Genomic DNA, 24,127 nt, shown 5'->3' with positions numbered 1-24,127 from the left:
GCACCCGCCGAAGTCCCCACGGTTGGTGCGGAGCCCCCTCTGCTGGTCTGTACTGGTTTATACTGGTGTATTCTTCCATGGGCTGCCCTGGCCGTTCTTTCCTGTCTCTATGGTTGTGGCGGCGGCAGTGGGAGCCGCTCTGGCCGCCCGGGCGCGTCTCTATGGTTCTCCCGCCGCCGTTACCGCGCTATGGCGGCGGCGCTGCGGGTCCTCCCGCCCGCCAGACGGCGCCCTCGCCGAGGAGGTCGCTCTGTCCCGACACATCCGGGCCCCGAGCGGCGCGATGGCGGCGGAGGGGCCCGAGGAGGGGCCGGGCGGCCCCGACGGGACCGGGGGGGCGATGGAGGGGGACGGGGATGGCGGTGAGACCCCGGGAACGGGCGGGGGTGAGGTAACGGGGGGGTCCAAGGGTGTCGGGGGGAAGGAGGGGAGTGAGGGACCGAGATGGAGGCGAGATGTGAGGGGGCTCGGAGGGGTCTGAGGGAATTTGGGGGGGGTTTGAGGGGATTTGGGTGGTTGAGGGTGTTGAGGGTGTTTGGGCTGAGGAGGGCGAGATGTGAGGGGGCTCGGAAGGGTCTCTGAGGGGATTTGGGGTCTCTGAGGGATTTTGGGGCTCTGAGGGGGAAAGTTGGCACTGGGGAGGGGGTGAAGCTGATTTGGGAGCTCTGAGGGGATGTTGGGGGTGGGGGCAGAGCTGTGCCCCCCTTCCCCTCCATTAACCGTGCCCCATTTCTCTCTGCCCCCTCAGCCCCCCCGGCCGAGCCCCCCCCTCCCGCCCCCCCCTCCCCTGAGGCCGCCGCTGCCCCTCGCCCCCCGCAGGGCCTGAACGGGGCCCCCCCAGCCGAGCCCCCCCCGGAGGAGCCGCCCCCGTTCCCCCCCGAGTTCCAGCGGCTCTGGGGGGCGGCCCAGGGCAACCCCCACGACTTCAGTGCCTGGACAGACCTGCTGGCCTACGTGGAGCAGGAGGTGAGACCCCTGAGGGACCCTGGACGTGTTAATGAACCTGTGGAGGTTATTAATGACCCCCGGAGCGGTTAATTAACCGCTCAGGCTCACCAGCCCTGTTAGTGAGTCCCCCCAGAGCCATTAATGACCCCCCCACCAGACACATTATAATGATAATTTCCTCTGTTGTAACTCGTATTTCCCCCATGCAAATCACAGTTTTATGTGTAAAAACCCCAACGTTCCCTGTAAAACCCCCAACCTTTTTCTAAACCTCAAAGAGTCCCTGTGACATCCCTGCTGTCCCTCCGTGTCCCTCAGGAGCTGCTGGAGGGCGCCCGGCGCGCGTTTGACGCGTTCTTCCAGCGCTACCCGTACTGCTACGGCTACTGGCGCAAGTACGCCGAACTGGAGAGGAGGCTGGGCAGTGCCCGCAGCGCACAGCAGGTGGGCAGGGCATTCCTGGGCTTTGGGGGGGGAAATTCCCATTTTTCCTGGGGTTTGCAGGGGTAAAATCCCCTTTTTACTGGGGTTTGCGGGGGGGGAAATTCCCATTTTTAACTGGGGTTTGGGGGATAAAATCCCTGTTTTTTCCTGAGTTTTAGGGGGTAAAATCCTCATTTTTCCTGACTTCTGGGGTGTAGAAATCTACCTTTTCTTTCTCCGTTTTCTGGGGGGTAGTCTCCGTTTCCCCCTGGGTTTGGGAGAGAAAATTTCCCTTTTTTGCCTTGGGGGAGGAAAACTCCGTTTTTTGCCAGGTTTGGGAGGGAACAGCCCCGTGTCCCGCAGGTGCTGGAGCGGGGGCTGCAGTCGATCCCGCTGAGCCTGGAGCTGTGGCTGAGCTACATCGGACACCTGCAGAGCTCCCTGGACCCAGCACAGCCTGAGAGCGTCCAGAGGGTCAGGGGGTGAGCAACGGTGGGAATAACCCTGGTGAAATCCTGGGAACGGGCTGGGAATGTCCCTGGGAGTGTCCTGCGAGTGCCCAGAGAGTCTGGGGGTGAGGAATGGATGGGAATGGCCTGGGGAAATCCAGGGAATGTGCTGGCAACGTGTCTGGGAATGTCCCCAGCACCCAGCGGGTGAGGAGTGGGTGGGAATAACCCTGGGAATGTCCTGGTTTTTCCTGTGAAGGAGCCCCAGCTTTTCCCGCAAATCCCCCCCCCCCCCTTTTCCCAGGAATGTCCCCCCCATTATCCCGGGAATCCCTTGGCTCTGCCTGACCTGGGAATTCCCTTTCTCCTCCTGTCCCCAGCGCGTTCGAGGCGGCGCTGGCTGCGGCTGGGATGGATTTCCGCTCGGACAAGCTCTGGGAATCCTACCTGGAATGGGAGCGGGAGCGCGGCGACCTGCGGGCGGTCACGGCCATCTACGACCGCCTGCTGTCCATGCCCACGCAGCTCTACAGCCACCACTGGGAGAGGTGAGGGGAATGGGGGGGAGAATTCCATGGGAAAACAGCTGGGAAAAGAATGGGGAAGCAGCGGGAATCCACAGGGAAAACAGTGGGAATTCACTGGGGAACTCTTGGGGCTCATGAGATTCCCCAAGAAAACGTGGAATTTCCCTGAAAAACCTCGAGATTGACCCAGAAAACCTTGAGATTCCACCCTGGAATTCTTGGGATTGCCATCGGGAAAACCTTGGCATTCCTGAGATTCTCCTGGAAAAAGAAATCCCTAAATTTGTGGGGGAATTCCTTTAAATCCAGGTGGGAAACGCCCAAATCCCTGTGGGAAGTCCCTGATCCCGGGTGGGAATTCCCGGATTCTGGGCGGGAATTGCAGGTTCAAGGAGCACGTGCTGCAGCACCCCCCCGGTGCCATCCTGTCCCCTGAGGAGCTCCTCTGGGTTCGCTCCAAGCTCGGCTCCAGCTCGGGCTCCGACCCCGCTCCCGCCCCGAAGGCGCCGCCCGAGGGCTCCGAGGCCCCCCCGGGGGAGGAGCCGTCCCCCGGAGCCCCGCCCGAGGGTCAGGTAACCTGAATTCCAAAAAAATCCGGGAGTTCCCAGTGGCTTTAGAGGGGTTGGAACCTTCATTAATTAGGTTAATATTCATTTATTCATTTATTGGCACGAGTTTGTTTATTTATTGCTTTATTCAAATCTGTTTCCTGGGGGTTTTGTGTCTGTATTTTGTGTTTATTTGCATTTATTGCGCATATTTATTCGTATTTATTTGCATTTTTATTATCCTGAGGGTTTTAACATTAATCACTGTTTATTCATATTAATTTATTCATTGTTATTTGTCTTCGTTTGCTATTTCATTTTATCATTGAGGTCATTCTTTCCAATTTATCACCAATAATAAATTGCAGTATTTATTCTTTCCCCCCTTGGGCCCCCCATTCCCGTGGATCCCCCGTGGCTCCAGGAGGATCCGGACCAGGAGAAGATCCGGGAGCTCGTGATCTCCATGAGGCAGCAAATCTACGCCCAGAATGAGGCCGAAGTCAGCAAGCGCTGGAATTTTGAGGATGGGGTGGGTGCAAGGGGCTGGGATCCTCTGGAATCCCCCCCTTAATTCCCTCAGAACCCCCTCTCAATTCTCCCAGGATCCCCCCAGAATCCTCGCCCAAAATCTCTCATGGAATTCCCCAGGAATCCTCCCCAAATCCTCCGAGATTCCCCCTGGGGTGTCCCCCAGAACTTCCCTCATAAAATCCCCCCCTAAATCCCCCTGGAATTCCCAAATCCTGGAACTGTGGGCAGATCAAGCGTCCCTACTTCCACGTGAAGCCGCTGGAGCGGGCTCAGCTGCGGAACTGGCGCGAGTACCTGGACTTCGAGGTGGCCGCGGGCTCGCAGGAGCGCAGCATCGTCCTGTTCGAGCGCTGCCTCATCGCCTGCGCCCTCTACGAGGAGTTCTGGGTCAAGGTGGGCAGGATCCCCCCCCCGCCTTTCCCCAAAAATTCCTGCTGCTTTCATCCCCAAAATCCCTGCTTGTCCCTCAGAAAATCCCTGCTTTTTGAAATGGAACGTTTTCCCCCCAAAAATTCCCTTTTCTCTGCATTTGCCCCTCTTTCCATTCTTCTTTTCTCTGCTTTTCTTCCCTTCCTTCCTCCACCTTTTGCACCCTCTTTTCCTCCTTTCCCCCCTTTATCTCCCCATTTTCCTTCTGTCTTCTCCTTTTCCTCACTTTTCTTCTTGTTTTTCCTTCCCTTTTTCTCCATTTTCCCTATTTTCTCCCCATTTTCCTCCTCTTTCCCTTCCCCTCTTCCCCACCTCTCTTCCCCTCCTTCCTCCACCTTCTACCTCTCCTTCCCCCCCCCCATTTTTCCCCTTTTCTCCCCTTCTTTTCCTTCCCGTTTTCCCCATTATTCTCCTTTCCTTTCTCCTATTATTCCCCGTTTTCCCTGCAGTACACGCGGTACCTGGAGTCCCGCACGGTGCCGGGCGCCCGCAGCGTTTTCCAGAGAGCCTGCGGCTTCCACCTGCCCCGCAAGCCCAACATCCACCTGCTCTGGGCTGCCTTCGAGGAGAAACAAGGTCTGAGGGTCCCCCAGTCCTGCGTGGAGCCCCAAATCCCGGGGGAGCCCAAAAATCCGGGAATGATCTGGGAATGGCCCCGTTTGGGGGCTCCCACTTGGGGATGGGGCTCAAATTTCACCCCAAAGACACTCAGGGACCCCCAAAACCAACGTGGGAGTCCCCAGATGACCCCAGGGACCCCTAAAAGCATCCTAAGGACTCCATAACCCATCCTGGAGACCCCAGTAACACCACAAGGGCACCCCCGAGCCCTTTGTCTTCTGTTTTCCCACTCGCAGGGAACATTGAGGAGGCCCGGCACAGCCTGCGCTGTTTCGAGGCAGCCGTGCCGGGGTTGGGGACCCCAATAACCCCATTTTCCCCCCAATAACTCCATTTTTCCCATTCTCCCCTCTTTTCCCAGGGAACATTGAGGAGGCCCGGCGCATCCTGCGCTGTTTCGAGGCGGCCGTGCCGGGGTTGGGGACCCCAATAACTCCATTTTCCCCCCAATAACCCCATTTTTCCCATTCTCCCCTCTTTTCCCAGGGAACATTGAGGAGGCCCGGCGCATCCTGCGCTGTTTCGAGGCGGCCGTGCCCGGCCTGGCCATGGTGCGGCTGCGCAGGGTGAGCCTGGAGCGCCGGCACGGGCGCGTGGCCGAGGCCGAGGCGCTGCTGCTCGAGGCCATGAGGGCCAACGAGGGGCTGCCCCTGGGCTCCTTCTACGCCGTCAAACTGGCCCGGCAGGTGTGCAAGGTGCAGAAAAACCTGGGCAAGGCTCGCAAAGTGCTCGTGGAGGCGCTGGAGAAGGACCCGGTGAGAGGGGAAAAGCCCGGGGGGAAAAGTGGGAATTTGACTGCCTTGAAATGCTGAGAGGGAGCCTCAGCATTTGGGGATGCCCAGAGCTCATTTTGGGGGATCCCAGGCCACATTTGAAGGCCCTCAGATCCTAATTAGGGCACCCAAGATTCCCGTGGAACTACACAAAGCCCCTTTGGGTGTCCCCAAACCCCCTCTAGGCCCCCTTGAACTCCCTGAAGTCCCTCTGATCTCCCCCAGTACCCCCCCCAAACATCTTGAAAATGCCCCCAAACCCCATTTGCTTCCCCAAATACTCCTCGGGGATTCTCCAAACCCCCTCCCAGTCCCCCCCAAGAGCTCCTTGTTCCCGTTGGGGTGGGGCAGGACAATGCTCGGCTCCACGCCAACCTGCTGGAGATGGAGTTTGGGGCGGATGTGGGGCAGAACGAGGGGAACACCATGAGCTGCTTCGAGCGTGCCCTGCGCAGCCCCCTGCCCGACGAGGCCAAGCTCCTGTTCTCCCAGCGCCGCGTCGAGTTCCTCGAGGACTTCGGCTCCAGCATCCACAGGTGGGGGGGGAAATGGGGCTGGGGGCTTCCCCAAAATGGGGCTGCGGGCTCCTCCTGGAACCTGAAATGGGTCTGGGGGTGCCCAGTCCATGCCCAGGCACCAAAAAGGGTCTGGGGGCTCCCCCTTGGACCCCAGAATGGGTCTAGGGGCTCCCCCCTGAATGCTGCCCCCTCCCCAGGGCAAAACATCCTGGGGGGAACCCAAAAGGAGTCTGGGGGCTCCCAAAGCCCCTCCCCAGCCTCCTCAAGGACAGAACAGCCTGGGGGGACCCCAAGAAGGGTCTGGGGGCTCCCCCCTGAGCGCTGCCCCCTCCCCAGCCTGCTCAAGGCCTACGATGAGCACCAGAAGATCCTGAAGGCGCACGCGACCCGAAAACGGGCACCTGAGAACGGGTGAGACCCCTGGGACCCCCCCCAAAATCAGCCTCCAAATCTATCCCAGTTCCCACATTTTTATCTCCTCAATTTCACCCCTTCTTTATCCCAAATTCACCTTTTTAATTCCCACTTCGCTGCATTTTATTCTGAATTTGCCTCTTTTTGCCGTATTTCTCCTTAATTTTCCCTTTCTATCCTGAATTTCTTTTCCCCTCAATTCCTTTTCCCCTATTTCCCCCCAAATTTCTCCCTTTCCCTCCCCAATTTCTCCCCACAACTTTTCCTTCCCCCCCCCAATTTCTCTCCTTTCCTCCCCTATATTTCTCCTTTTCCCCACCACTTTATTCCCTATTTCCCATTTTCACCTTCCCCAGCTCAGAAGAACACGATGACAAACGGCTCCGTCCCGACGACCCCTCGGGACTCCTGGGGCCCCTCAACTTCTCAGGGGGTGACCCCAACCCCTCCTACAACTACTGGTACCAGGTGGGTGTTTTTTGGGGGGATTTCTGGGGTCTCCAGGGGGTCCCTAGGCTGATCCTCCCCCCCACCCGCCCATTTTTATTCCCCCCAGCACGGCTATGGCACCTACGGCTACCAGAGCCCCTGGGGCTACAGCCACTACTATGGGCAGAGCTGAGGGGGGGGCTGCACCCCCACCCTGCCCTCACCCCCCTGTACAGATTGTGGGACCCCTCCCCCAAAATTTGGGGGGGGGGGCATTGTAAATAAAGAGGCTGTGAGGAGTTACCTAAGTTGTTTATTGGGTTTTGATTTGTTTTTGGGGGAGGTTCTTCCATTTTAGGGGGCTCCCAGCAGATTTTGGGATAGCCCAGCGTGGATTTTGGGCTGTCCTTCATGGATTTCAGGGTTCCCCCAGGCTCCAGATGGATTTGAAGGTCCCAAATGGATTCCAAACTCCCCCTGTGGATTTTGAGCTGCTCCCAACAGATTTTGGGGTGTTCCAGGTGGATCTGGAGGTGCCCCTAGCAGATGTTGTTCTGTCCAGGCTCCGTTTCATGATGCTCCAGGTGTATCCAGAGCAGCTCCCTTGCAGAGCCCGGGGTGTCCCCGGCAGAGTTTGGGGTACCCTGGCAGGTTTGGGGGGTCTCTAGAAGCCCCTCTGGAGCAGCCAGCGCCGCACCTCGGGCCCCCAGTGCCCCCGCAGCCGCAGCGTCCCCGTCACCTCGTTCACCTGCGCCTGCACCTCAGGGACCCCCAGGGACCCCAGGAACGCCCTCAGGTCCCGCTCCAGCGCCTGGGGGGGCACGGGGGGGGTCAGCGGGACCCCCAGAGTCCCTCAGAGCCCCCCCAGAGCCCCCCACTCACCCAGATGTCGCCGTGGATGTGGCGCAGGGCCGTGAGGCGCCGGCCCTGCCGCTGGCCCAGGTACACGGGGAGGTTGTGCAGGCGCGAACGCCGCACAAAATAGGGCAGGTCTGGGGGAGAGCCTGGGGGGAAAGGGGTAATTAACACCCTCCCCGAGGGTAATTAACATCCCCACGAGGGGAATTAATACCCCCTGAATTAATCCGACCCATCCCGGGTAAGTAAATTCTTTTCCCTACTTGCTTTGGAATCGGTAATTCCACCTTCAAGGAAATACCTTGTTACCCTCCAAGGTAATTAACAATCTCCAAGGGAAAATTAACACCCACCCCCCCCCCCCGGGGTAATTAACACCCCACCGAAGGAATTCAACCCGCACCAGGGTTAATTCAACCCGATTTGGGGTAAATAAATAAATCTTTGGTGTTTGGTTTGGGGTGAATAATTCTCTATTGAAGGGTACATTTTAGGGTCCCCCCCGAGGTAATGATCACCAACCGGAACTAATTAAACACCTCCCACAAAGTCATTAAGCTCCCCCTTAGTCTCAGAGTAACGAACCCCCGTTAATTACCGCTTTGGGGTAATTAATGCCCCCCGAGGGTAATTCCGCCCCCCAGGTGCCCCGGGGGTCTCTGACCTGCGGGGGGGCTCCAGCCGGACGGGGTCGGGTATTTGGGGTGCGGGGGGGGCTCGGGGATGCGGCTGGGGGGCAGCAGCCGCTCCACGAACCCGAACTCGGCCGTCGACTCCTCATAGCGGGGGGGGCCCGGCGGGGTCTGTGGAGACCCCCCAGAGTCCCTGAGAGCCCCCCTCAGCTCCCCCTCCCCAATTCCCCCCCAAGTATCCCCTCATCGCCCTCCCCAGCACCCCCTCCTTTCTTAGGACACCCCCAAAATCTCACCTGTCCAGGTCCCCCCCCCCAATTTATTCTCCCCAAACTCCTCCTCCCTCAGGAACACTCCAATTTCCCCTCCCTAAACGCTCCTCACCGCAATTTCCTCTCCCAAACCCACTCACACCCCCTCTGCTCCAATTCCCCCTTCACGCCCCAAATTCCTTCCTCACAACTCCCGCCACACCCCCCAATATTGAGTCCTCCCTTAAGCCCCCAGAGAACCATTCACACCCCTAAACCCCCCCCCCCAGAGAATCACGGATATCCCCAAACTCCCTCAAAACTCCCTCAACTCCGTACCTGTACCCTCCTGACACCCGGGCACAGCGCCCGCAGCCTCCGGCCCAGCGCGGCCATCGCCGCCATCTTGGCTCCTCCTCCTTCTCCGCCTTCCCGTCGTCATGACGTCATCGCGCAGCACGCGCGTACGTGCGCGTGACGTCAGTTCGCTCTCTCCGCGCCGCGCTCGGAGCTCTGAGGGAGCCGCTGAGGTGGGGCCGGGCCCGGGAACCGGGACGGGAATTTTAGGGGGATTTGAGGGGTCTGGGGGCTACAGGGGGGTCGGGGAAAGGGTAAGGGAGGTGCTGGGGAGGGTTTGGGGCGGCTGTGAGGGGGTTTGAGGTGAGGGGAACGATCTGTAGGCTTTGGATAGGCTATGGGGGATTTGGAGGATTGAGAGAAGGTTTAGCGGAGGACCCTGAGGGGGTTTGAGAAAGGACGGCGCTCGGGAGGGGTTTAGTGGGTTCGTTGGGGGGTCTGTGAGCGGTGTGGGGGGGCTGGGGAGGTGTTTGGGGGACTCTGAGGGGGTTCGGGTCAGGAAGGGTCTGGAGAGTTAATAGGGGATTTTGGGGGGGCTGCAGGAGCAGCTGGGGAGGTTCTGGAGGGATTTTGGGGGATGTGAAGTTTTAGGGGGGGGTTGGGGGTGCCCTTTCAGGTCTTGAGGGGGTCATTGGGGGGCAGCTCTGAGGGTGGGGGGCACCCAGTGGTGCTGCCAGTGGACCCCCGGTGTCCCCCCCATCACAGCCCTTTGTCCTCACGGCCCCAGGCCAGGTGACAAAGTCCCTGTGGGCGGGAGAGGTGGCAGAAAACGCCCCCAGAACAGCCACAATCCAACCCAAAACAGCCGCAATCCAACTCAAAACAGCCACAACCCCTAGAAACACCCTAAAACACCCACAGTGCCCCAAAACAGCCGCGATCCAACCCAAAACGGCCAGAACCCCCCAGAAACACCCCTAGTCACCCCCAAAACACCGCTCAACTCCTCCAAAATTAACCTTCAAACCACCCCTCCCTCACCTCCCCCCCTTTCCTTTGATTCCACTCCCCTTTCCAGCGGGTTCCCCTATCTTTGGGATGTGGGGACCCCCCTAACCGCCCAAATCCCCCCCAGCCTCCACCATGCAGCTCTTCATCCGCGGCCAGACCCTCCTCACCCTCGAGGTCTCCGGCTCTGAAACCCTCGCCCAGATCAAGGTGAGCCCCCAAATTCGAGGTGTCCCCCTCCTCAAACCCCGCAGGTTTTGGGGTGCTGACCCCTGCTCTTTGTCCTCCTCCAGGAGAGGGTGGCCGAGCTTTCGGGGGTCCCCCCCGAGGACCAAGTGCTGCTCCATGCTGGGACCCCCCTGGACGATGAGGCCGTGCTGGGACAGAGCCCCCTCCCCGAATTCACCACCTTGGACCTCTCCACGCGCCTGCTGGGCGGTAATTCCGGGGGAGGACACTAATTAGCGAGGTGTTAATTAGCAAAACAACCCCCCCAACACCCCAATTTCCTTCCTCCCCCCAGGTAAAGTCCACGGCTCCCTCGCCCGTGCCGGCAAAGTGAGGGGCCAGACTCCCAAGGTGAGCGCCGAGGGGGCTTCCCCCCAGCTTTAGGGGACCCCCACGGACCTCGGGGACCCTCCCAGGATTTTGGGGACCCCCCCTGATCCCCCATTTTTTAATCAGGTAGCCAAGCAGGAGAAGAAGAAGAAGAAGACGGGGCGGGCCAAGCGGCGCATGCAGTACAACCGGCGCTTCGTCAACGTCGTGCCCACCTTCGGCAAGAAGAAGGGTCCCAACGCCAACTCCTGAAGCCAATAAAGGAATTTGGGCCAAATTCTCACAATTTCGGGGCTTTCTGAGCCTTTTTCACTGCTTTTTAGGGGTTGGTTTTACACTATTGTGTGGACTATGTTGAGGTGTTTAAAGGGGTTTAGGGGTGAAAGTGGCTTCTAGGGGGTTAGTGAGGGTCGCTGAGCAGCTGAGGCCACGGTTAATGGGCGGTAATTAGAGGGAGGAGCTTAATAAGCGTTAATTTGGTGCCTGCTAATGAGAAGGTACTGTGTATAGAAGTTTCATGTGAGAGTGGCGGAAAGAGCCGAGCGCTGGCGGAAATACCCGAGTACGGAGAAGGGGCGGGGGGAGCCGAAGAGTGACGGAAATACCCGAGAGCAGAGGAGGGGCGGGGGGAGCCGAAGAGTGGCGGAAATACCCGAGCGCAGAGGAGGGGCGGGGGGAGCCGAAGAGTGGCGGAAATACCCGAGCGCAGAGGAGGGGCGGGGGGAGCCGAAGAGTGGCGGAAATACCCGAGCGCAGAGGAGGGGCGGGGGGAGCCGAAGAGTGGCGGAAATACCCGAGCGCAGAGGAGGGGCGGGGGGAGCCGAAGAGTGGCGGAGATACCCGAGCGCAGTGGAGGGACGGGAGGAGCCGAGCGGTGCCGGTGCTTTCTGTCCTCCCAGAATCCCCCCGGGAGTGGAGGAGGGACCCCCAATTGTCCCAAAAGTCCCTCGTGGGGGAAGGAGAGACCCCCCAGTTCCCTCAGCGCTGTTCCCCCCCAACCCCACAGACGCTGGGTGGGGCCAACGGGCGAAGCGAGCCCGTGGCGAGAAATGAAGATGCAAATAAAGGAGGGTTATTATGCTAATGAGCGAGTGAAGCAAAACGTCCCGCGCTGCCAAAGGGAGGGGCGGGGTTATGCAAATGAGCAACTTGGAGGGAAAGAACGGCCTCATGGGAGTCTTCCTGCCGCGGATTTTGGGGTTCCCAAAGGTGGAATCGTGCGGAACGCGGACAGAAAGGGCAGGAGGAGATGGGGGACAAGCTCCGGACGGGGTCAGTGAGGCCGAAATGGAGGCGGGGGGATGAGCGTGACCTCAAAAGGCACAAACAGAGCTGGGATTCGCGTGTGGGAGGCTAAGCTGATCTCGCATCTCGGTTTTTTTGGGTAGGTTGGGGCGCTGTAAGTGAGTGTAATATGTAACAGGTTTTCCATGGGGGGATTTCATGATAAACAGGAGTGAGAATTTGTTCGCTCTATTCGATAGGCAGCCCCGGTGTTGCAGTCTCCACGGGAGTGATACACATCCCTGAGACAGTAAAAAGTACAGTGGGAAGTAGCCAAAAACAACCTTTCGAATTCCCCCGAAAAGCTAGCCCGAAAAATCCCTAAAAATTACTCCAAAAAGCGGAGGAGAAAGGGGGAGAAAATAAGAGGAAAAGGGAGAAAATGAGGAGGCTAAGAAGTAGAAAAAAACAAGAAATAAGGGTAATGAAAAGGAGGATAAGAAGTGAAAAAAAGTGGGAACTCAATTTCCTTAAGGATGCCGTAGACAGTGAAGTGTGCCTGAGTGGGCCGAGCAATCGATCGGCAGGCATTGGCAATGAATCGCCGATCTAACCGATCGGCAGGCATGAGCAATCGATTGCCGAGCTAATCGATCGACAGGCATGAGCAGTCGATCGCCGATCTAATCGATAGACAGGCATGAGTAATCGATCGCCGATCTAATCGATCGACAGGCATGAGCAATCGATCGCCGATCTAATCGATCGACAGGCATGAGCAGTCGATCGCCGATCTAATCGATCGGCAGGCATGAGCAATCGATCGCCGATCTAATCGATCGACAGGCATGAGCAGTCGATCGCCGATCTAATCGATCGGCAGGCATGAGCAATCGATCGCCGATCTAATCGATCGGCAGGCATGAGCAGTCGATCGCCGATCTAATCGATCGGCAGGCATGAGCAATCACGTGCCGAGCAATCAATCGAGGCATGAGCCATTGAGCGCCGAGTGATTGATCAAGGCAGGTGCAATCGAGCCCAGTGATGGATCAGGGAGGGAGGAGCAACTGCAATAATCGATCGATCACACACACCCGGGGACACTCAGGCACACTTCACTGTCCTCGGCATCTTTAAGGAAATTGAGTTCCCCCTTTTTCTCACTTTTTTTCCCTTTTTATCCTCCTTTTCATTCCCCTACTTTCGTCTTTTTTTCTACTTTTTATCCTTCTTTTTTATTATTTTTTCCACTTTGTTTTTCTCATTTTTCCTCCTTTTTTCCTGCTTTTTTCCTCCTTTTCCCCTTCTTTTTCTTTCTTTTTTCCTCTTTTCTCCTCTCTTCGCTTTGTCTCCTCTTTTTCTTCCCCCCCTTTTACTCTCCCTTTTCTCTCTGTTTTCTTATAGTTTTTCACTCATTCTCCCTTTTCCCTCCTTTCCCCCGTTTTCTCCTTTTCCTTTTTTTCCCATTTCCCCCTACTTTTCTGCTCTCCTTTTCCCTCTTTTTTCTCCCACACTTCCCCCACATTCTCCCTCACTTCCCTGATTTTCCCTCCCCCTTTTTTCCTCCATTCTTCCCTATTTTCTCCCTTCTCCTCAATTTTTTCCTTATTTTCTCCCCCTTTTTCCTCCATTTCACCCCATTTTCTTCCCCCATTTTCCGTCTCGTTTCCTGGGGTCCCCTCAGTGACGCCCACTCCTCGTTGCAGATGGAAGGGAAGATTCCAGAGGTCGCGTTTCTTAAATTAACGTTGGAGATCCCCTCCCCGAGCCCACTTCCCATGTTCGATTCCCGTCCATCACCGTCAAATTTTGTAAATAAGTCGATCGATTATTGATTATTAATTTCGATTTTTTTCGGGGAGCAGAAACTGATTGGCTGAGGCGAGACTGGAGCCGCAGCCGACTGGCTCAGCCGCTATGTGGAAGCTGATTGGCTGCGGCTCCTCTTTCGCGGCAGCCGATTGGCTGATGAGCTGCGTGACCCGGAAGTGACCGGAGGCGCTGCCCGTCATGGCGGCGCGGGCGGCGCTGGAGGCCGCGGCCGTGTCCCGGGACGTGGTTCTGTTCCAGCACGACCGCAGCCGCTTCTTCCGCCTGGTGGGGCTTTTCTGCGCGGGCCAGGGGCTCTTCTGGGCCTACCTGGCGCATTTCGCCTTCACGTCGCTGCGCCCCACGCCCGGGACCGGGCCCGGACACGACGATCCGCTGCGACCCCGCGACAACAAGTGGCGCTTTGGGTTCACGGCGTCCTGCCTCACCGTCGGTACCGGGGGAGCGGGGCCGGGGTCGGAACGAGCTCGGGGCGGCGGGAGCGGGACCGGGGATAACCGGGGTCACCCCGGGGTCGGAGAAGCGGGAGCGGAGCCGGAGCGGGCTCGCGGAGCGGGGTCACACTGGTGGCAGGGGAAGGTACCGGGGCTCGCACTGGGTCCGGGGAAGCCGGAGTGAGATCAGACCGTACTCAGGGTGGTGGAACCGGGATCAAACCGGGCTAGGGGGAGAGGGACCGGACCGAGAACAGGGCCAGGCCAGCGTCCTGGGGCTCACAGCAGGCTCAGGGCAGCGGGAGCGGATCCCGGGAGGCCCCTGGGCCTGTCCCGTCCCCCCCTGACCGCCGTGTCCCCCCAGGCTCGCTGGTCGTGGCCGCGGGCTGGCTGCTCCCGCTGCGCTCGGTGCGCCGGGTGACGCTGCTGCGGGGCGGCACCGAGGTGGCCATCGGCACCCACGGCCCGCTCGGCTTCGGCCACCGGACCCTGACCGTGCCCCTCCGGGACGTGTCCGGCCGCGCGCACCGGACCGAGGTGGCCGCCGCCATCCCCATCAAGGTCAAGGGACGCCCGTTCTTCTTCCTGCTGGACAAGGGGGGGCAGCTCAGCGACCCCCGGCTCTTCGATGTCACCGTGGGAGCTTTCCGCAAGTTCTAGGCTGGGACAAGGTGGGGACACGGTAAACGTTGTCACCTGGTGTCATCTGCGGATGGACAGTGAGACACCCTCAGGAGTTTGGACACGAGGGCACAGCGGGATTGTCACTTGTCATCCCCAAAATAAAATGTGAAAAACCTGCCCGGTTCTCTTTGGAAGGGGATTTTTGGGGGGACCTTACCTTGCGATATTGGGATTGTCACTTTTTGTCACCCCTCAATGAACGGTGAGTTCCCCACTGGACTCTGGAGGGGGGAATTGAGGGGACGCTGGGATTGTCACCCCTTGGCACGCCACAAACCGTGCGACCTCTCTTGTTTTGGGGGAGGAATTTGGGGGAACCCCCAGCCAGCCCCACTGTGGGACAGCGGCAGTGTCAGCCCTTATCACCCTCGCAGTAAACCCTGAGACACTCACATGATCTGGGGGAGGAAGGGGGGAATTGGGAGCCCCAGTATTCCCCCCCACACCCAGGACAGGTTTTGGGGCACTTGGAGCCGTTTCAGGCTGTTCTGGGGAGTATTTGGGGGTTTTGAGGGGTCCCTGCATTCCCGCTTCCCCGGCTCTTCAGAGTCGGGTGGGAAGATGAGACCCCAATGGGGACAACGGCGGGGACGGGGCTGGGGGAACGCAAATTAACATCATTACATGAGGGGCGGAGCTTGTGGGTGCAAGGGGCGGGGTAAGGAATCAGTGTAGAGGAGGCGGATCGTATGCAAATGAAGAGGCGCGATCGGCCAATCACGTTGCGAGGCGGGAAAAGGCGGAGGGCGGGGGTTACAACTAAAGCCCGGCTGCTTATCTGCATAAGGAGGCGGGGCCATGCAAAATAGAAACAGCGGCAGGGCAAGGTGCATGTTGGGAAGATATTTCTTCGGGAATTTCGGGGTTTAGGGGAGTCCGCTCATAGGGAAAGGGAACGGGAGGTGCGGGACGATACGCGGAAAAGTACCAGAAACGGTTCAGGAAGGGGCGGAGGGCGGCGCGGGAGTGACCGTGATGTGTGAGCGGGGCGAGCGGCGCTGGGTGCGGGGCGCGGCAGCAGTCGGCATCGCTTCTCGGCCTTTTGGCTAAGATCAAGTGTAGTATCTGTTCTTATCAGTTTAATATCTGATACGTCCTCGATGAGAGGACTTCATATTAAACGGATTTTTGGGCTCGGGAGTTGGACCCGGAGCTTGCTCCCTCCGCTCCGCGCATCGTCCCGGTATTGCAGTGCCTCCGGGAACGGTGCACCCCCACCACGGGGGACCTAATATGGTCAAAAACAGTTCTCAGTATTTTTTTATTATTATTCAACGAGCGCTCCAATTTCATTTCCCTGGGGCTTTACTGCTTCAATGCTTTTATTCGTTATTAATGTGGTCCTGCGGGCTACGTCAGGCGGCCGAGTCAGTAGGTTATGGGTCTTCCCTGGCATCCCCTCACAGCGAGCTGCAAAATGGCGGCTCCCTCCCCGCGTCCCCTCCTATGTTTTTAAGGTTAAACTCCGTCACTTTGGCGCTTCCTGGGTGAAACTGGAGTTTTATGTAGAGAATAATAAATATTAATAAAGGCATGTGTGAGGGGTTTGAAGGGCTTTATTAAATAAATCCGAGAGGGGAATTAGGAACAGCGATGGGGGGGGGGGGGGGGGGACCATGCGCGTTTCCTGAAAGGAACGCAGCCCAATCTCCGCCTCCGCGCTTCTTTCGCGTCCGCTCCGAATTTCAAACAAATCCTATTTATTTTCTGTATTTTACAAATTTTTAACCCTTTATCCTCTTCCTTCCCACCTGCGAGGCGCGCGCTTTCCCCCCTTCCTCCACCGAAACAAAATGGCGGCGGCGCGGCGGGCGGGAAACCGCGCGTGAGGAGAGCGCCCCCTTCGCCCTCATCCACCAATAGGAGCGCGGGTTTTCGCCGTCGCTGGGCAGAACAGCGCGGTCGGGACCAATCAGAAAATCCGAGCGACGGGCGCGAGCCGCGCGCGCGGGGAGGGAAGGAAAGGAAGAGGCGAAGCCGCCGCCACACTCGCGGCGGCCGTTGCGCACGTAGGTGGGGCTGAGGGGGAGGGGGAGAGAAGGAACAGCGCCTGCGCGCGGTTTGGGAGCGCCACTCCGCGCTTGCGCCGCGCCTGCGCGCTGCCGCGGCGCGGGCGGGGTTTGCACTGGCGCGCAGGCGCGGCGCATGCGCGGGAAGGGCGGCGCGCGGCGCGCGGGGGGGGCGCGGCTGAGGGGCGGCGGCGGCGCAGGCGCGGCTGAGGCGGCGGCGGCGGGAGCGGGACGGGCCCGGCGATCGCTCCGCGCTCCGGCCGCCCCCTCCCCGCGCCAGCGGCGGCGGCCCCGCCTCGCGCTCTCGCTCTCTTCTCCCCTTCTCCCCCCCTCCCGTCCCTTCTCCGCCCCCTTCCTTCCGCCCCTTCCCTCCCTCAGTCCCCGCCCCGCGGCCTCAGGGCCCGGCCCGGCCTCGCGCTCCGGCCTCGGCGCCGCCGCCTCAGCGCGCCCGCGCTTCCGCTTCCCTTCCCCCCCCGCCCCGCGGCCCCTTCCCCCCCTCCCTCCCCACACACCGGCCCCGCCATGGACGTGAAGCGGCTGAAGGTGACCGAGCTGCGGGCTGAGCTGGGCCGGCGCGGCCTGGACGCCCGCGGGCTGAAGGTGGAGCTGGCGCAGCGGCTGCAGGAGGCCCTGGACGCCGAGATGTTGGCGGCGGGGCCCGAGGAAGGCGGCGGCGGCGGCGGCGGGGGAGGCCCGGCCGCGGCGGCCTCGAGCTGCGCGGGGGAAGCGGGGCCGGCGGGAGGCCCGGTCGGGCGGCCCCACGGAGGGGAGGAGGAGGAGGAGGAGGAGGAGGAAGAGGAGGAGGAGGAGGAAGAGGAGGAGGAGGAGGATGAGGAAGCGCTGCTGGCGGATGAGGACGAAGCGGCCGCCGCGGCCCCCGAGGCGGCCCCGGCCCAGCCCGGCCCCCCCGGGGAGGAGGAGGAGGAGGAGGAGGAGGAAGAGGAGGCGGCCCCGGCCGAGCCCGCGGCGTCGGAGCCGCTGCAGCCGCCTCAGGAGGAGGGAGCGGCGGCCGCGGCCGAGGCTGAAGCGGCCGAGGGAGGAGCAGGCGGCGGCGGCGGCGGCGTGAACGGGGCCGAGCGGCCGCCGGAGGAGGCGCCCAGCGGGGATGAAGCGGCAGCGGCCGAGGCCAAAGAGGAGGAGGCGCAGGCGGGTGAGCGATGGGGGAGAAACGGGAGGGACTCCTGGGACCGGGAAAAGAATCCCGAGATCCCGGCCGGGATCCTAAAAATTGGGAAAGACCCTCCAGGCCCTCGGGAGGGATCCCCAGAACCGGGAAAGGGCCTCCAGATCCTCAGGAAAGGTCCCAAAAACCGGGAGAGAACTCCCAGGTCTTTTGGAGGGAGCCGCGGAATCGGAGGAAAAAAACCTTGAGATGCTCGGGAGGGATCCAAAACAACGAGGAAAAAAAATGGGAAAGGGTTCCTGGACCCTCGGGAAGGGATCCAAAAAACCGGGAAAAGAACTGGGATAGAATCTCCGCATTTTCGGGAGGGATCTCAAAAACTGGGAGAGAATCCCCAGAGCCTCGCGAGAGATTCCAAGAAACGGGGGAAAATCGTCCCAGAAACGGGGGAAAAAATCCAGAAACCGGGAAAAGAACCGAGTCAGAACCTCGGGATCCTCGGGAAGGATCCCAAAAACCGGGAACAAAAGCCCAAAATCGGGAAAAGAATCCCTGGATCCTCCTCCTTGCTTCTTCCCCCTCACAAAATTCCCATTTTCCCCTCAAAATCCCAATCTCGGCCTCATCCCAACGCCCCCATTCCCAAATTCTGGGGGGAGGATCCCGAAGATTTTCTGGGGGGATTTATTTAGTTTTTAAAGGCTCAGAAATTCCGTTAAAATCCTATTCCCGATCGGGAAAATCGGGATTTTTTGGGGGAAAAATGGGAAAAAGTTGAGTTCAGAGTTTTTTTGGAGCCGCGGGTTGAGGGGAAATCAATGGAATTCCTGGAATTAAGGAACTTCAGGTTGGATTTTGGGAAAAGAGCCCGGGATTGGAGGGAAAATCGGGAAAAATTCCAGGTTTTCAAGGAAAAAAATCTGAGATTTGGGGGGAAATTCGGGTTTTGCAGGGAAAGCTCCTGATTTTTATCCATTTTGGATGGATAATTCCCAGTTTTGAGGAGAAATGTCTGGAACCGGGAGAAATTGTCCTGGTGGAAAGCGTTGGGGAAATTGGAGATTTTTTTTTCGAGGAGAAATCTCTGTGTTTGGGGAAAATTTGGGGACTTAGAGGGAAAAATCCTGAATTTTGAGGGAAAAATACTGATTTTTGATGGGAAAAATTCTGTTTTCTGAGGAAAATCCTGGGTTTTGATGGAAAATGTTGTTTTCTGAAGGAAAGTCCTGATTTTTGAGGGGTAAAAAAACCCTTATTTTGAGGGAAAAATTCTGATTTTGGGCGGATTTCTGGAGCCTGGATCACCATGGAACAGAATTTTATTTGGATTGAAGTGAAATTATTGCCATTTTTATCCCAAACTTGAATTTATGAAAATATTTCCAGATTTTGTTGGAATTTTATGGGTTTATTGGCCAAACAAGGGAAGAATTGGGAAAATTTTGTGTTTCTTTGGGGTTTTTTTGCTGAATTTGTGAGTTTTTAAATTTGGGTTTTCCAGTTTTTAATGGACCAACGAACCTTGCTCCAGAATTTTTCCTTTTCTGTGAAAAATCCCAGGAGAATTTTACATTTTTAAAGGATTTTAAGGATTTTTTGTGTCTTTTTTTACCCATTCCCACATTCCAGGTGAGAATTTCCACTTCCCAAGGTTGAATTTTGCCATTCTAAAACCCAGAAAATCCATTGAAACTCCAAGAGTTCCATGGCATACTTTAATTAATTTTTAAGGAAAAAGTTGAAATTTAAGCCACTTTTCAGCCTTCTAACAGCCAAGAAAACCCAAATTTTTCTTGGAATGTTTTGATTTAACTGATTTTTGAGGAAAAAACCCTGGAATTTTCACCCCTTTTTGCAACTGTAAAACCTCGAAGATCTATTTAAACTTCCAAGGTTTTCATGGAATGCTTTGATTAGTTGATTTTTAAGAAAAAAAAAAAAAATCTGAATTTTAACCTCCAAAACCTGGAAAAGTCCTTTAAAACTCCAGGGTTTTCATGGAATTCTTTGCTTTAATTGGATTTTGAAGTAGAAAAATTGAACTTCAGCCCCGTTTTGCCACTCTAAAAGCTGGAAAATCTATAAAAACTCCCAAATTCTCAGGAATACTTTGATTTGATTTATATTGAAGGAAAAAAAATTAGGATTTCGGCAGGTTCTTGAGCTTTTAAAGAAACCCACTCAACCATTGGAATTTCCATGGAGTATTGCTTTAGTTCCACTTCTAAAGAAAAAAAAGCCAAAAAAATTAAAAATCTGAATTAGAACCCTTTTTTTTTTTTTTTTTTTTTTTTTTTCCCTGGGAAAAGCCAGAATCCTTGCACTGTGTTTGCTTTTCCTGGGAAAATCCTGAATATTTTAGGGTGAGATCAATAAAATCCCAGGGTGTTTTAGGGTGGGATCAATGAAATCTCAAGATGTTTTAGGGTGGGATTGGTGAACCTTGAGATGGTTTTGGGTGGGCTCCATAAATGCCAGGATGTTTTGGGGTGGGATCCACGAACCTTGGGATGTTTTAGGGTGGAATCAATGAAATCTCAAGTTGTTTTAGGGTAGGATAAATGAAATCTCAAGATGTTTTAGGGTAGGATAAATGAAATCTCAAGATGTTTTTAGGGTGGAATTGGTGAATCCTGGGATGAGCGAATCTCAGGATATTTCAGGATAAATGAACCTTGGGATATTTTAGGGCAGGACAAACCAACCCCAGGGTGTTTTAGGGACGGGATCAATAAATCCCAGGATGTTTTGGGGTAGGAGATATAAAATCCCTGGGGTGTTTTCCAGGGGAGGAGGAGGACAAGGCCAAGGCCCCGGACGCCGAGCGCCGCGGGGTGAAACGGCTGCGGGACGAGAAGGACGAGCACGGGCGGGCGTACCACGAGTTCCGTGAGGAGGCCTACAACAGCAGGTGGGGCAGGAGGGGAAATTTGGGGGAGGTTCTGGGAATTCCAGGGGGTTTGGGGGAACTTCAGGAATTTTTTTGGTATTTTTTTAGATTTTTTTGTTGTTATTATTTTGAATTTTTTTCGATTTTTTTTAAAAATTCTTTAGGTTTTTACATATTTTTTTGTAATTTTTTTTTTTTGTAATTGTATTTTTGTAATTATTTTTTTTGTAATTATTTTTTTAGAAATTTTTTTTTAGAAATTGTTTTTTTGAATTATTTTTTTTAGAAATTTTTTGAATTTTTGTAGCATTTTTCTGGATTTTTTGCGATTTTTTTTTTTTAGGGAAATTTTTAGATTTTTCAAAATTTTGTAATTTTGGGGGAAGGTGGGGAATTTTTGGGGGGAATTTTCTGGGGGTTTTCTGGGACTTGGGATAGTCCTGGACGTTCTGGAGAGATCCCAGAATCAGGAATTCCTGGGGAATTTTGGGAATTTTCTGAGAGTTTTGGGAATTCTTTGTAATTCTGGGGCCTCAGTAATTTGGGATCCCAAAGGGTTGTGATCATCCATGAGAGATCCCAAAATCAGGAATTCCTGAGCATTTTGGGATTTTCTGAAATTTTGGATGTCCTGAAAATTGGGATCCCCAAGTATTGGAGAGACCCTGGAAGTTTGGGAGCCCCATAAACAATTCCCAAGGAATTTGGGATTTTCTGGAAGTTTCTCTGCTCTGCATTTTGGATTTTCCCCCCCAGAATTTGGGATTTTTTCCCCAAGTTTAGGAGTTTTCCCAATCCCACAGATCCAAGTCGCCGCCGCCGCCGGAGGAGGAGCCCCCAGAGGGGGAGGAGGACGAGACCCTGGTGATCCTGGACACCTGTACGAGAATTTGGGAATTCTGGGAAATTTCTGGGAATTTCTAGGATCAGTTCAGGGATTTCTTTCAGGATTTTAGGCAATTGTCAAGGATTTGAGGAATTTGGTGCCATTTTGGAGCTGATTCTGTGGAGTCTGGGGGTGGATTTTGAAGCCATCTGGATGGGGGTTTTTTTTGTGGGATTTGGGAATTTCTTGGATGATTTGGGATTTTTTGGAGTGATTTTGGAATTTTTGGGGATGATTTGAGGTGGATTCGACTCAATCCAAGGTGAGTTTTGGGTAGAAATTCAGGAATTTTGGAATTGGAGGTGACTTTGCCTCGATTCCAGGTGGAGTTTTGGGATAATTTGGGGATTTTTGTGCTGATTTCAGGGATTTTTGTTGGACTTGAGATGGAAAGAAGGAATTCCAGGTGGAATTTTGGGATAATTGGAGCCATCTTGGATTTGGCTCAACCCAAGGCAGATTTTTGAGACAATTTCAGCCATTTTAACCCTTGAGGCCACTCCGGCCTAATTCCAGACAGGGTTCTGTGATAAGTTTGGGGGTGTTTTTGTGTTGATTTCACAGATGTCAGCAGGGGTTTAGGGGGTCAGAATTTGGGGTTTTTGCCTCCCCAGACACGTCGGACCTGCAGTTCCGTGCCAGCCGGGACCGGTACGGGGGGCAGCCGCTCTTCTCCGAGCGCTTCCCGGGGCTCTGGGCCGGCGCCCGCAGCACCCACGGGGTCACCCGGGGCCGGGTCTGCTTCCAGGCCAAGGTGGGCAGCACAACAACCCCAAAATCCACCCCCCTCCCAAAAAAAATATCAGCAGAGTCCTCGGGATGGGCTGGGGGCGGGGGGAAAAGGGAATTGTTGGGGAGGTTTTAGCGGGGTTTGTACAGGGTTGGTTTGGGCTTTTTGGGGAAGGGTTTGAGGGATTTGGGGGGGGGGGATTTTTGAAGTGCTTTTAGGGGTTTTTTGGGTGGGCTTGGGGTGTTTTGGGGGGGATTTGGGGTTTTTGGGCCCTTTTAGGTTTTTCAGAGGGGTCAGGGATATTTTGGGAGAGTTTGAGATGTTTTAGGGGGATTTGGGGTTTTTGCTGTCTGATTTGGGAACTTTTGTGCTTATTTGGGGTTTCCTATGCCTGTTTTAGTGGGTTTTGGGTCTGTTTGGGGTTTTCTGGGGATTTTTGCTGCTGCTGTTCCCCTTTCCCTGCCCAATTCCTGGATTTTTAGACCCCAAAACCCGAATTTTCATGCAGGTGTCTCAGAACCTCCCGGGGAAGGAGGGGAGCTCCGAGGTGCCTCTGCTCAGGGTGGGCTGGTCCGTGGATTTCTCCCACTCCCAGCTGGGTGAGACCCAAAATCCAACCCCAGGATCCCCAAAACCAGCCCAGAATTCCCAAATCCTGAAGTTCCCATCCTCATGCCCAAATCCATTCCCAAATTCCCCAAATCCATTCCTAAATCCCGTTTTTTGCTCCGTTCCAGGGGAGGATGAGTTTTCCTATGGCTTTGACGGGCGGGGACTGAAGGTAGAAAATGGGAAATTCGAGGAATTTGGGGAGAGCTTCGGGGAGAATGACGTCATCGGCTGCTTCGCGGTGAGGAAGGGGGGAATATGGGAAAAATCTGGAAAATTGGGAAAAACTGGAAAAATCAGGAGGTTATTGGGGAGAAACTGGGAGAAGTCCTGAAAATCTGGGGGGAGAATTGGGGAAAATCTAGAAAAAACGGGAAAAAATGGGGGAAAAAAGTGGGAAAAATCAGGAAAAGGGAGTGGAAAAAAAAGGGAAAGTCAGAAAAAAAATCAGGAAAAAACGGGCAAATCAGGAAGAACTCGGGAAAAGTCAGGAAATAACGGAGAAAACACCGAAGGGCTGTCTCTGGACAGGGGCTAAGCCGCTGCATTTCCCCCCCAATCCCCTTGTGCAGGACTTTGAGGGCGAGGAGCTGGTGGAGCTGTCGTTCTCCAAGAACGGGCAGGAGCTGGGAGCCGCCTTCCGCATCCCCAAGGAGGCGCTGCAGGAGCGGGCGCTGCTGCCCCACGTGCTCTGCAAGGGCTGCGCCGTGGAGCTCAACTTCGGGCAGCGCCCGCAGCCCCTGGCGCCCGTCCCCGAGGGCTTCCAGTTCATCCACGACATCCCCGCCCCCGACAGGGTCCGGACACCCCCGGGGCCCAAGAGCACCGAGGAGTGCGAGGTGGGTGTCGGATCCCGGAGTTCCGTCTGCGAGTTCCCGGTGTTCCATCCGACGTGGAGTTCCATGGAAGTTGCCTTCCCCCCCTCCCCAGGTGCTGCTCATGGTGGGGCTCCCAGGCTCTGGGAAGACGCAGTGGGCACAGAAACATTCCCAGGAAAACCGGGACAAGCGCTACAACATCCTGGGGACGGAGCGGGTCCTGCACCAGCTCAGGGTCAGCACCTGTGGGGTTGATGGGATTTGTGGGAATGATGTGGGATCCGTGGGATAATGGGAATGATGGGAACGATGGGATCCGTGGGATCATTGGATGGGATCTCTGTCCTGCACCAGCTCAGGGCAACAGAGGGAAAACAGGAATTCAGGATGGGAATGGGAATGGTGTGGACTGGGAATAATGGGATGGACTGGGAATAATGGGATTGATGGGGTGGGATAACAGCATGGCACCGATGGGAATTGTGGGGTGGGAATAGCTGGAACCTGAGGCCACCCCAGAGCTCCCTGTGCCCTTTCCCCCCTCCTGTGCCATTCCCAAATCCCTGAATTCCTGCAGACGCGGGGGCCGGAGCCGGAGGAGTTGGACGCCAAGAGCCGGGAGCTGCTGACTCAGCAGGCGGCGCAGTGCCTTAGCAAGCTGGTGCAGATA

At 56.2% G+C, this 24,127-nt stretch overlaps 5 protein-coding genes and 1 non-coding gene across 6 annotated transcripts; 5 read left to right on the top strand and 1 right to left on the bottom strand.

Annotated features, from left to right (window-relative positions):
* The first annotated feature begins 109 nt into the window (after positions 1–109).
* On the top strand, positions 110–6,916 carry LOC106863546 (pre-mRNA-processing factor 39-like). The gene is made up of 14 exons (XM_088155022.1): positions 110–362; positions 671–966; positions 1,267–1,392; positions 1,735–1,853; positions 2,201–2,368; positions 2,733–2,919; positions 3,320–3,427; positions 3,658–3,822; positions 4,308–4,434; positions 4,966–5,234; positions 5,604–5,788; positions 6,107–6,181; positions 6,541–6,652; positions 6,741–6,916. The coding sequence occupies exons 1-14, from the start codon at positions 110–112 to the stop codon at positions 6,804–6,806; spliced, it is 2,256 nt and encodes a 751-aa protein (XP_088011148.1). The 3' UTR covers positions 6,807–6,916.
* Positions 6,910–8,820, bottom strand: MRPL49 (mitochondrial ribosomal protein L49). Its single transcript, XM_014893025.2, has 4 exons — positions 8,694–8,820; positions 8,136–8,274; positions 7,496–7,617; positions 6,910–7,424 (listed from the first exon to the last, which is right to left on the bottom strand). The coding sequence occupies exons 1-4, from the start codon at positions 8,757–8,759 to the stop codon at positions 7,278–7,280; spliced, it is 474 nt and encodes a 157-aa protein (XP_014748511.2). The 5' UTR covers positions 8,760–8,820; the 3' UTR covers positions 6,910–7,277.
* Positions 8,809–10,503, top strand: FAU (FAU ubiquitin like and ribosomal protein S30 fusion). The gene is made up of 5 exons (XM_014893050.2): positions 8,809–8,884; positions 9,787–9,869; positions 9,953–10,097; positions 10,183–10,238; positions 10,344–10,503. Exons 2-5 carry the CDS (start codon positions 9,795–9,797, stop codon positions 10,467–10,469), a joined length of 402 nt encoding a protein of 133 aa, XP_014748536.1. The 5' UTR covers positions 8,809–8,884; positions 9,787–9,794; the 3' UTR covers positions 10,470–10,503.
* Positions 10,504–13,411: 2,908 nt separating this feature from the next.
* Positions 13,412–14,509, top strand: TMEM223 (transmembrane protein 223). Its single transcript, XM_014893024.2, has 2 exons — positions 13,412–13,707; positions 14,073–14,509. The coding sequence occupies exons 1-2, from the start codon at positions 13,455–13,457 to the stop codon at positions 14,366–14,368; spliced, it is 549 nt and encodes a 182-aa protein (XP_014748510.1). The 5' UTR covers positions 13,412–13,454; the 3' UTR covers positions 14,369–14,509.
* A 909-nt stretch (positions 14,510–15,418) lies between these two features.
* LOC148220601 (U2 spliceosomal RNA) lies at positions 15,419–15,609 on the top strand. The gene has a single exon (XR_015798729.1). It is a non-coding gene; the product is annotated as a U2 spliceosomal RNA (small nuclear RNA).
* A 974-nt stretch (positions 15,610–16,583) lies between these two features.
* Positions 16,584–24,126, top strand: HNRNPUL2 (heterogeneous nuclear ribonucleoprotein U like 2; the record flags this gene model as incomplete). Its single annotated transcript, XM_088155089.1, is given in 9 exon segments — positions 16,584–17,551; positions 20,312–20,435; positions 21,218–21,294; positions 21,915–22,054; positions 22,539–22,629; positions 22,768–22,880; positions 23,212–23,478; positions 23,570–23,692; positions 24,035–24,126. Coding segments are annotated over 9 exon segments (1,655 nt in total), but the record flags the coding sequence as incomplete, so codon positions are not given.
* Between the last annotated feature and the right edge of the window lies 1 nt (position 24,127).

Source organism: Sturnus vulgaris, chromosome 34 (assembly GCF_052056855.1).
Source record: "Sturnus vulgaris isolate bStuVul1 chromosome 34, bStuVul1.hap1, whole genome shotgun sequence".
In the NCBI taxonomy this organism is placed as follows: Eukaryota; Metazoa; Chordata; class Aves; order Passeriformes; family Sturnidae; genus Sturnus; species Sturnus vulgaris.
This window is presented reverse-complemented; position numbering and strand designations above follow the sequence as displayed.

What these genes read in the sequence shown, in the direction of transcription:
- TMEM223 (XM_014893024.2), top strand. Translation starts at nt 13,455, where the DNA reads ATGGCGGCGCGGGCGGCGCTGGAGGCCGCGGCCGTGTCCCGGGACGTG. An exon ending in GGCGTCCTGCCTCACCGTCG is followed by an intron (nt 13,708 to 14,072) that starts GTACCGGGGGAG and finishes GTGTCCCCCCAG; the next exon opens with GCTCGCTGGTCGTGGCCGCG.
- MRPL49 (XM_014893025.2), bottom strand. Translation starts at nt 8,759, where the DNA reads ATGGCGGCGATGGCCGCGCTGGGCCGGAGGCTGCGGGCGCTGTGCCCG. An exon ending in CGGGTGTCAGGAGGGTACAG is followed by an intron (nt 8,275 to 8,693) that starts GTACGGAGTTGA and finishes GGGTCTCCACAG; the next exon opens with ACCCCGCCGGGCCCCCCCCG. An exon ending in CGGCTGGAGCCCCCCCGCAG is followed by an intron (nt 7,618 to 8,135) that starts GTCAGAGACCCC and finishes CTTTCCCCCCAG; the next exon opens with GCTCTCCCCCAGACCTGCCC.
- FAU (XM_014893050.2), top strand. Translation starts at nt 9,795, where the DNA reads ATGCAGCTCTTCATCCGCGGCCAGACCCTCCTCACCCTCGAGGTCTCC. An exon ending in AAACCCTCGCCCAGATCAAG is followed by an intron (nt 9,870 to 9,952) that starts GTGAGCCCCCAA and finishes GTCCTCCTCCAG; the next exon opens with GAGAGGGTGGCCGAGCTTTC. An exon ending in TGAGGGGCCAGACTCCCAAG is followed by an intron (nt 10,239 to 10,343) that starts GTGAGCGCCGAG and finishes TTTTTTAATCAG; the next exon opens with GTAGCCAAGCAGGAGAAGAA.
- LOC106863546 (XM_088155022.1), top strand. Translation starts at nt 110, where the DNA reads ATGGTTGTGGCGGCGGCAGTGGGAGCCGCTCTGGCCGCCCGGGCGCGT. An exon ending in GGAGGGGGACGGGGATGGCG is followed by an intron (nt 363 to 670) that starts GTGAGACCCCGG and finishes GGGAGCTCTGAG; the next exon opens with GGGATGTTGGGGGTGGGGGC. An exon ending in TGGCCTACGTGGAGCAGGAG is followed by an intron (nt 967 to 1,266) that starts GTGAGACCCCTG and finishes CGTGTCCCTCAG; the next exon opens with GAGCTGCTGGAGGGCGCCCG.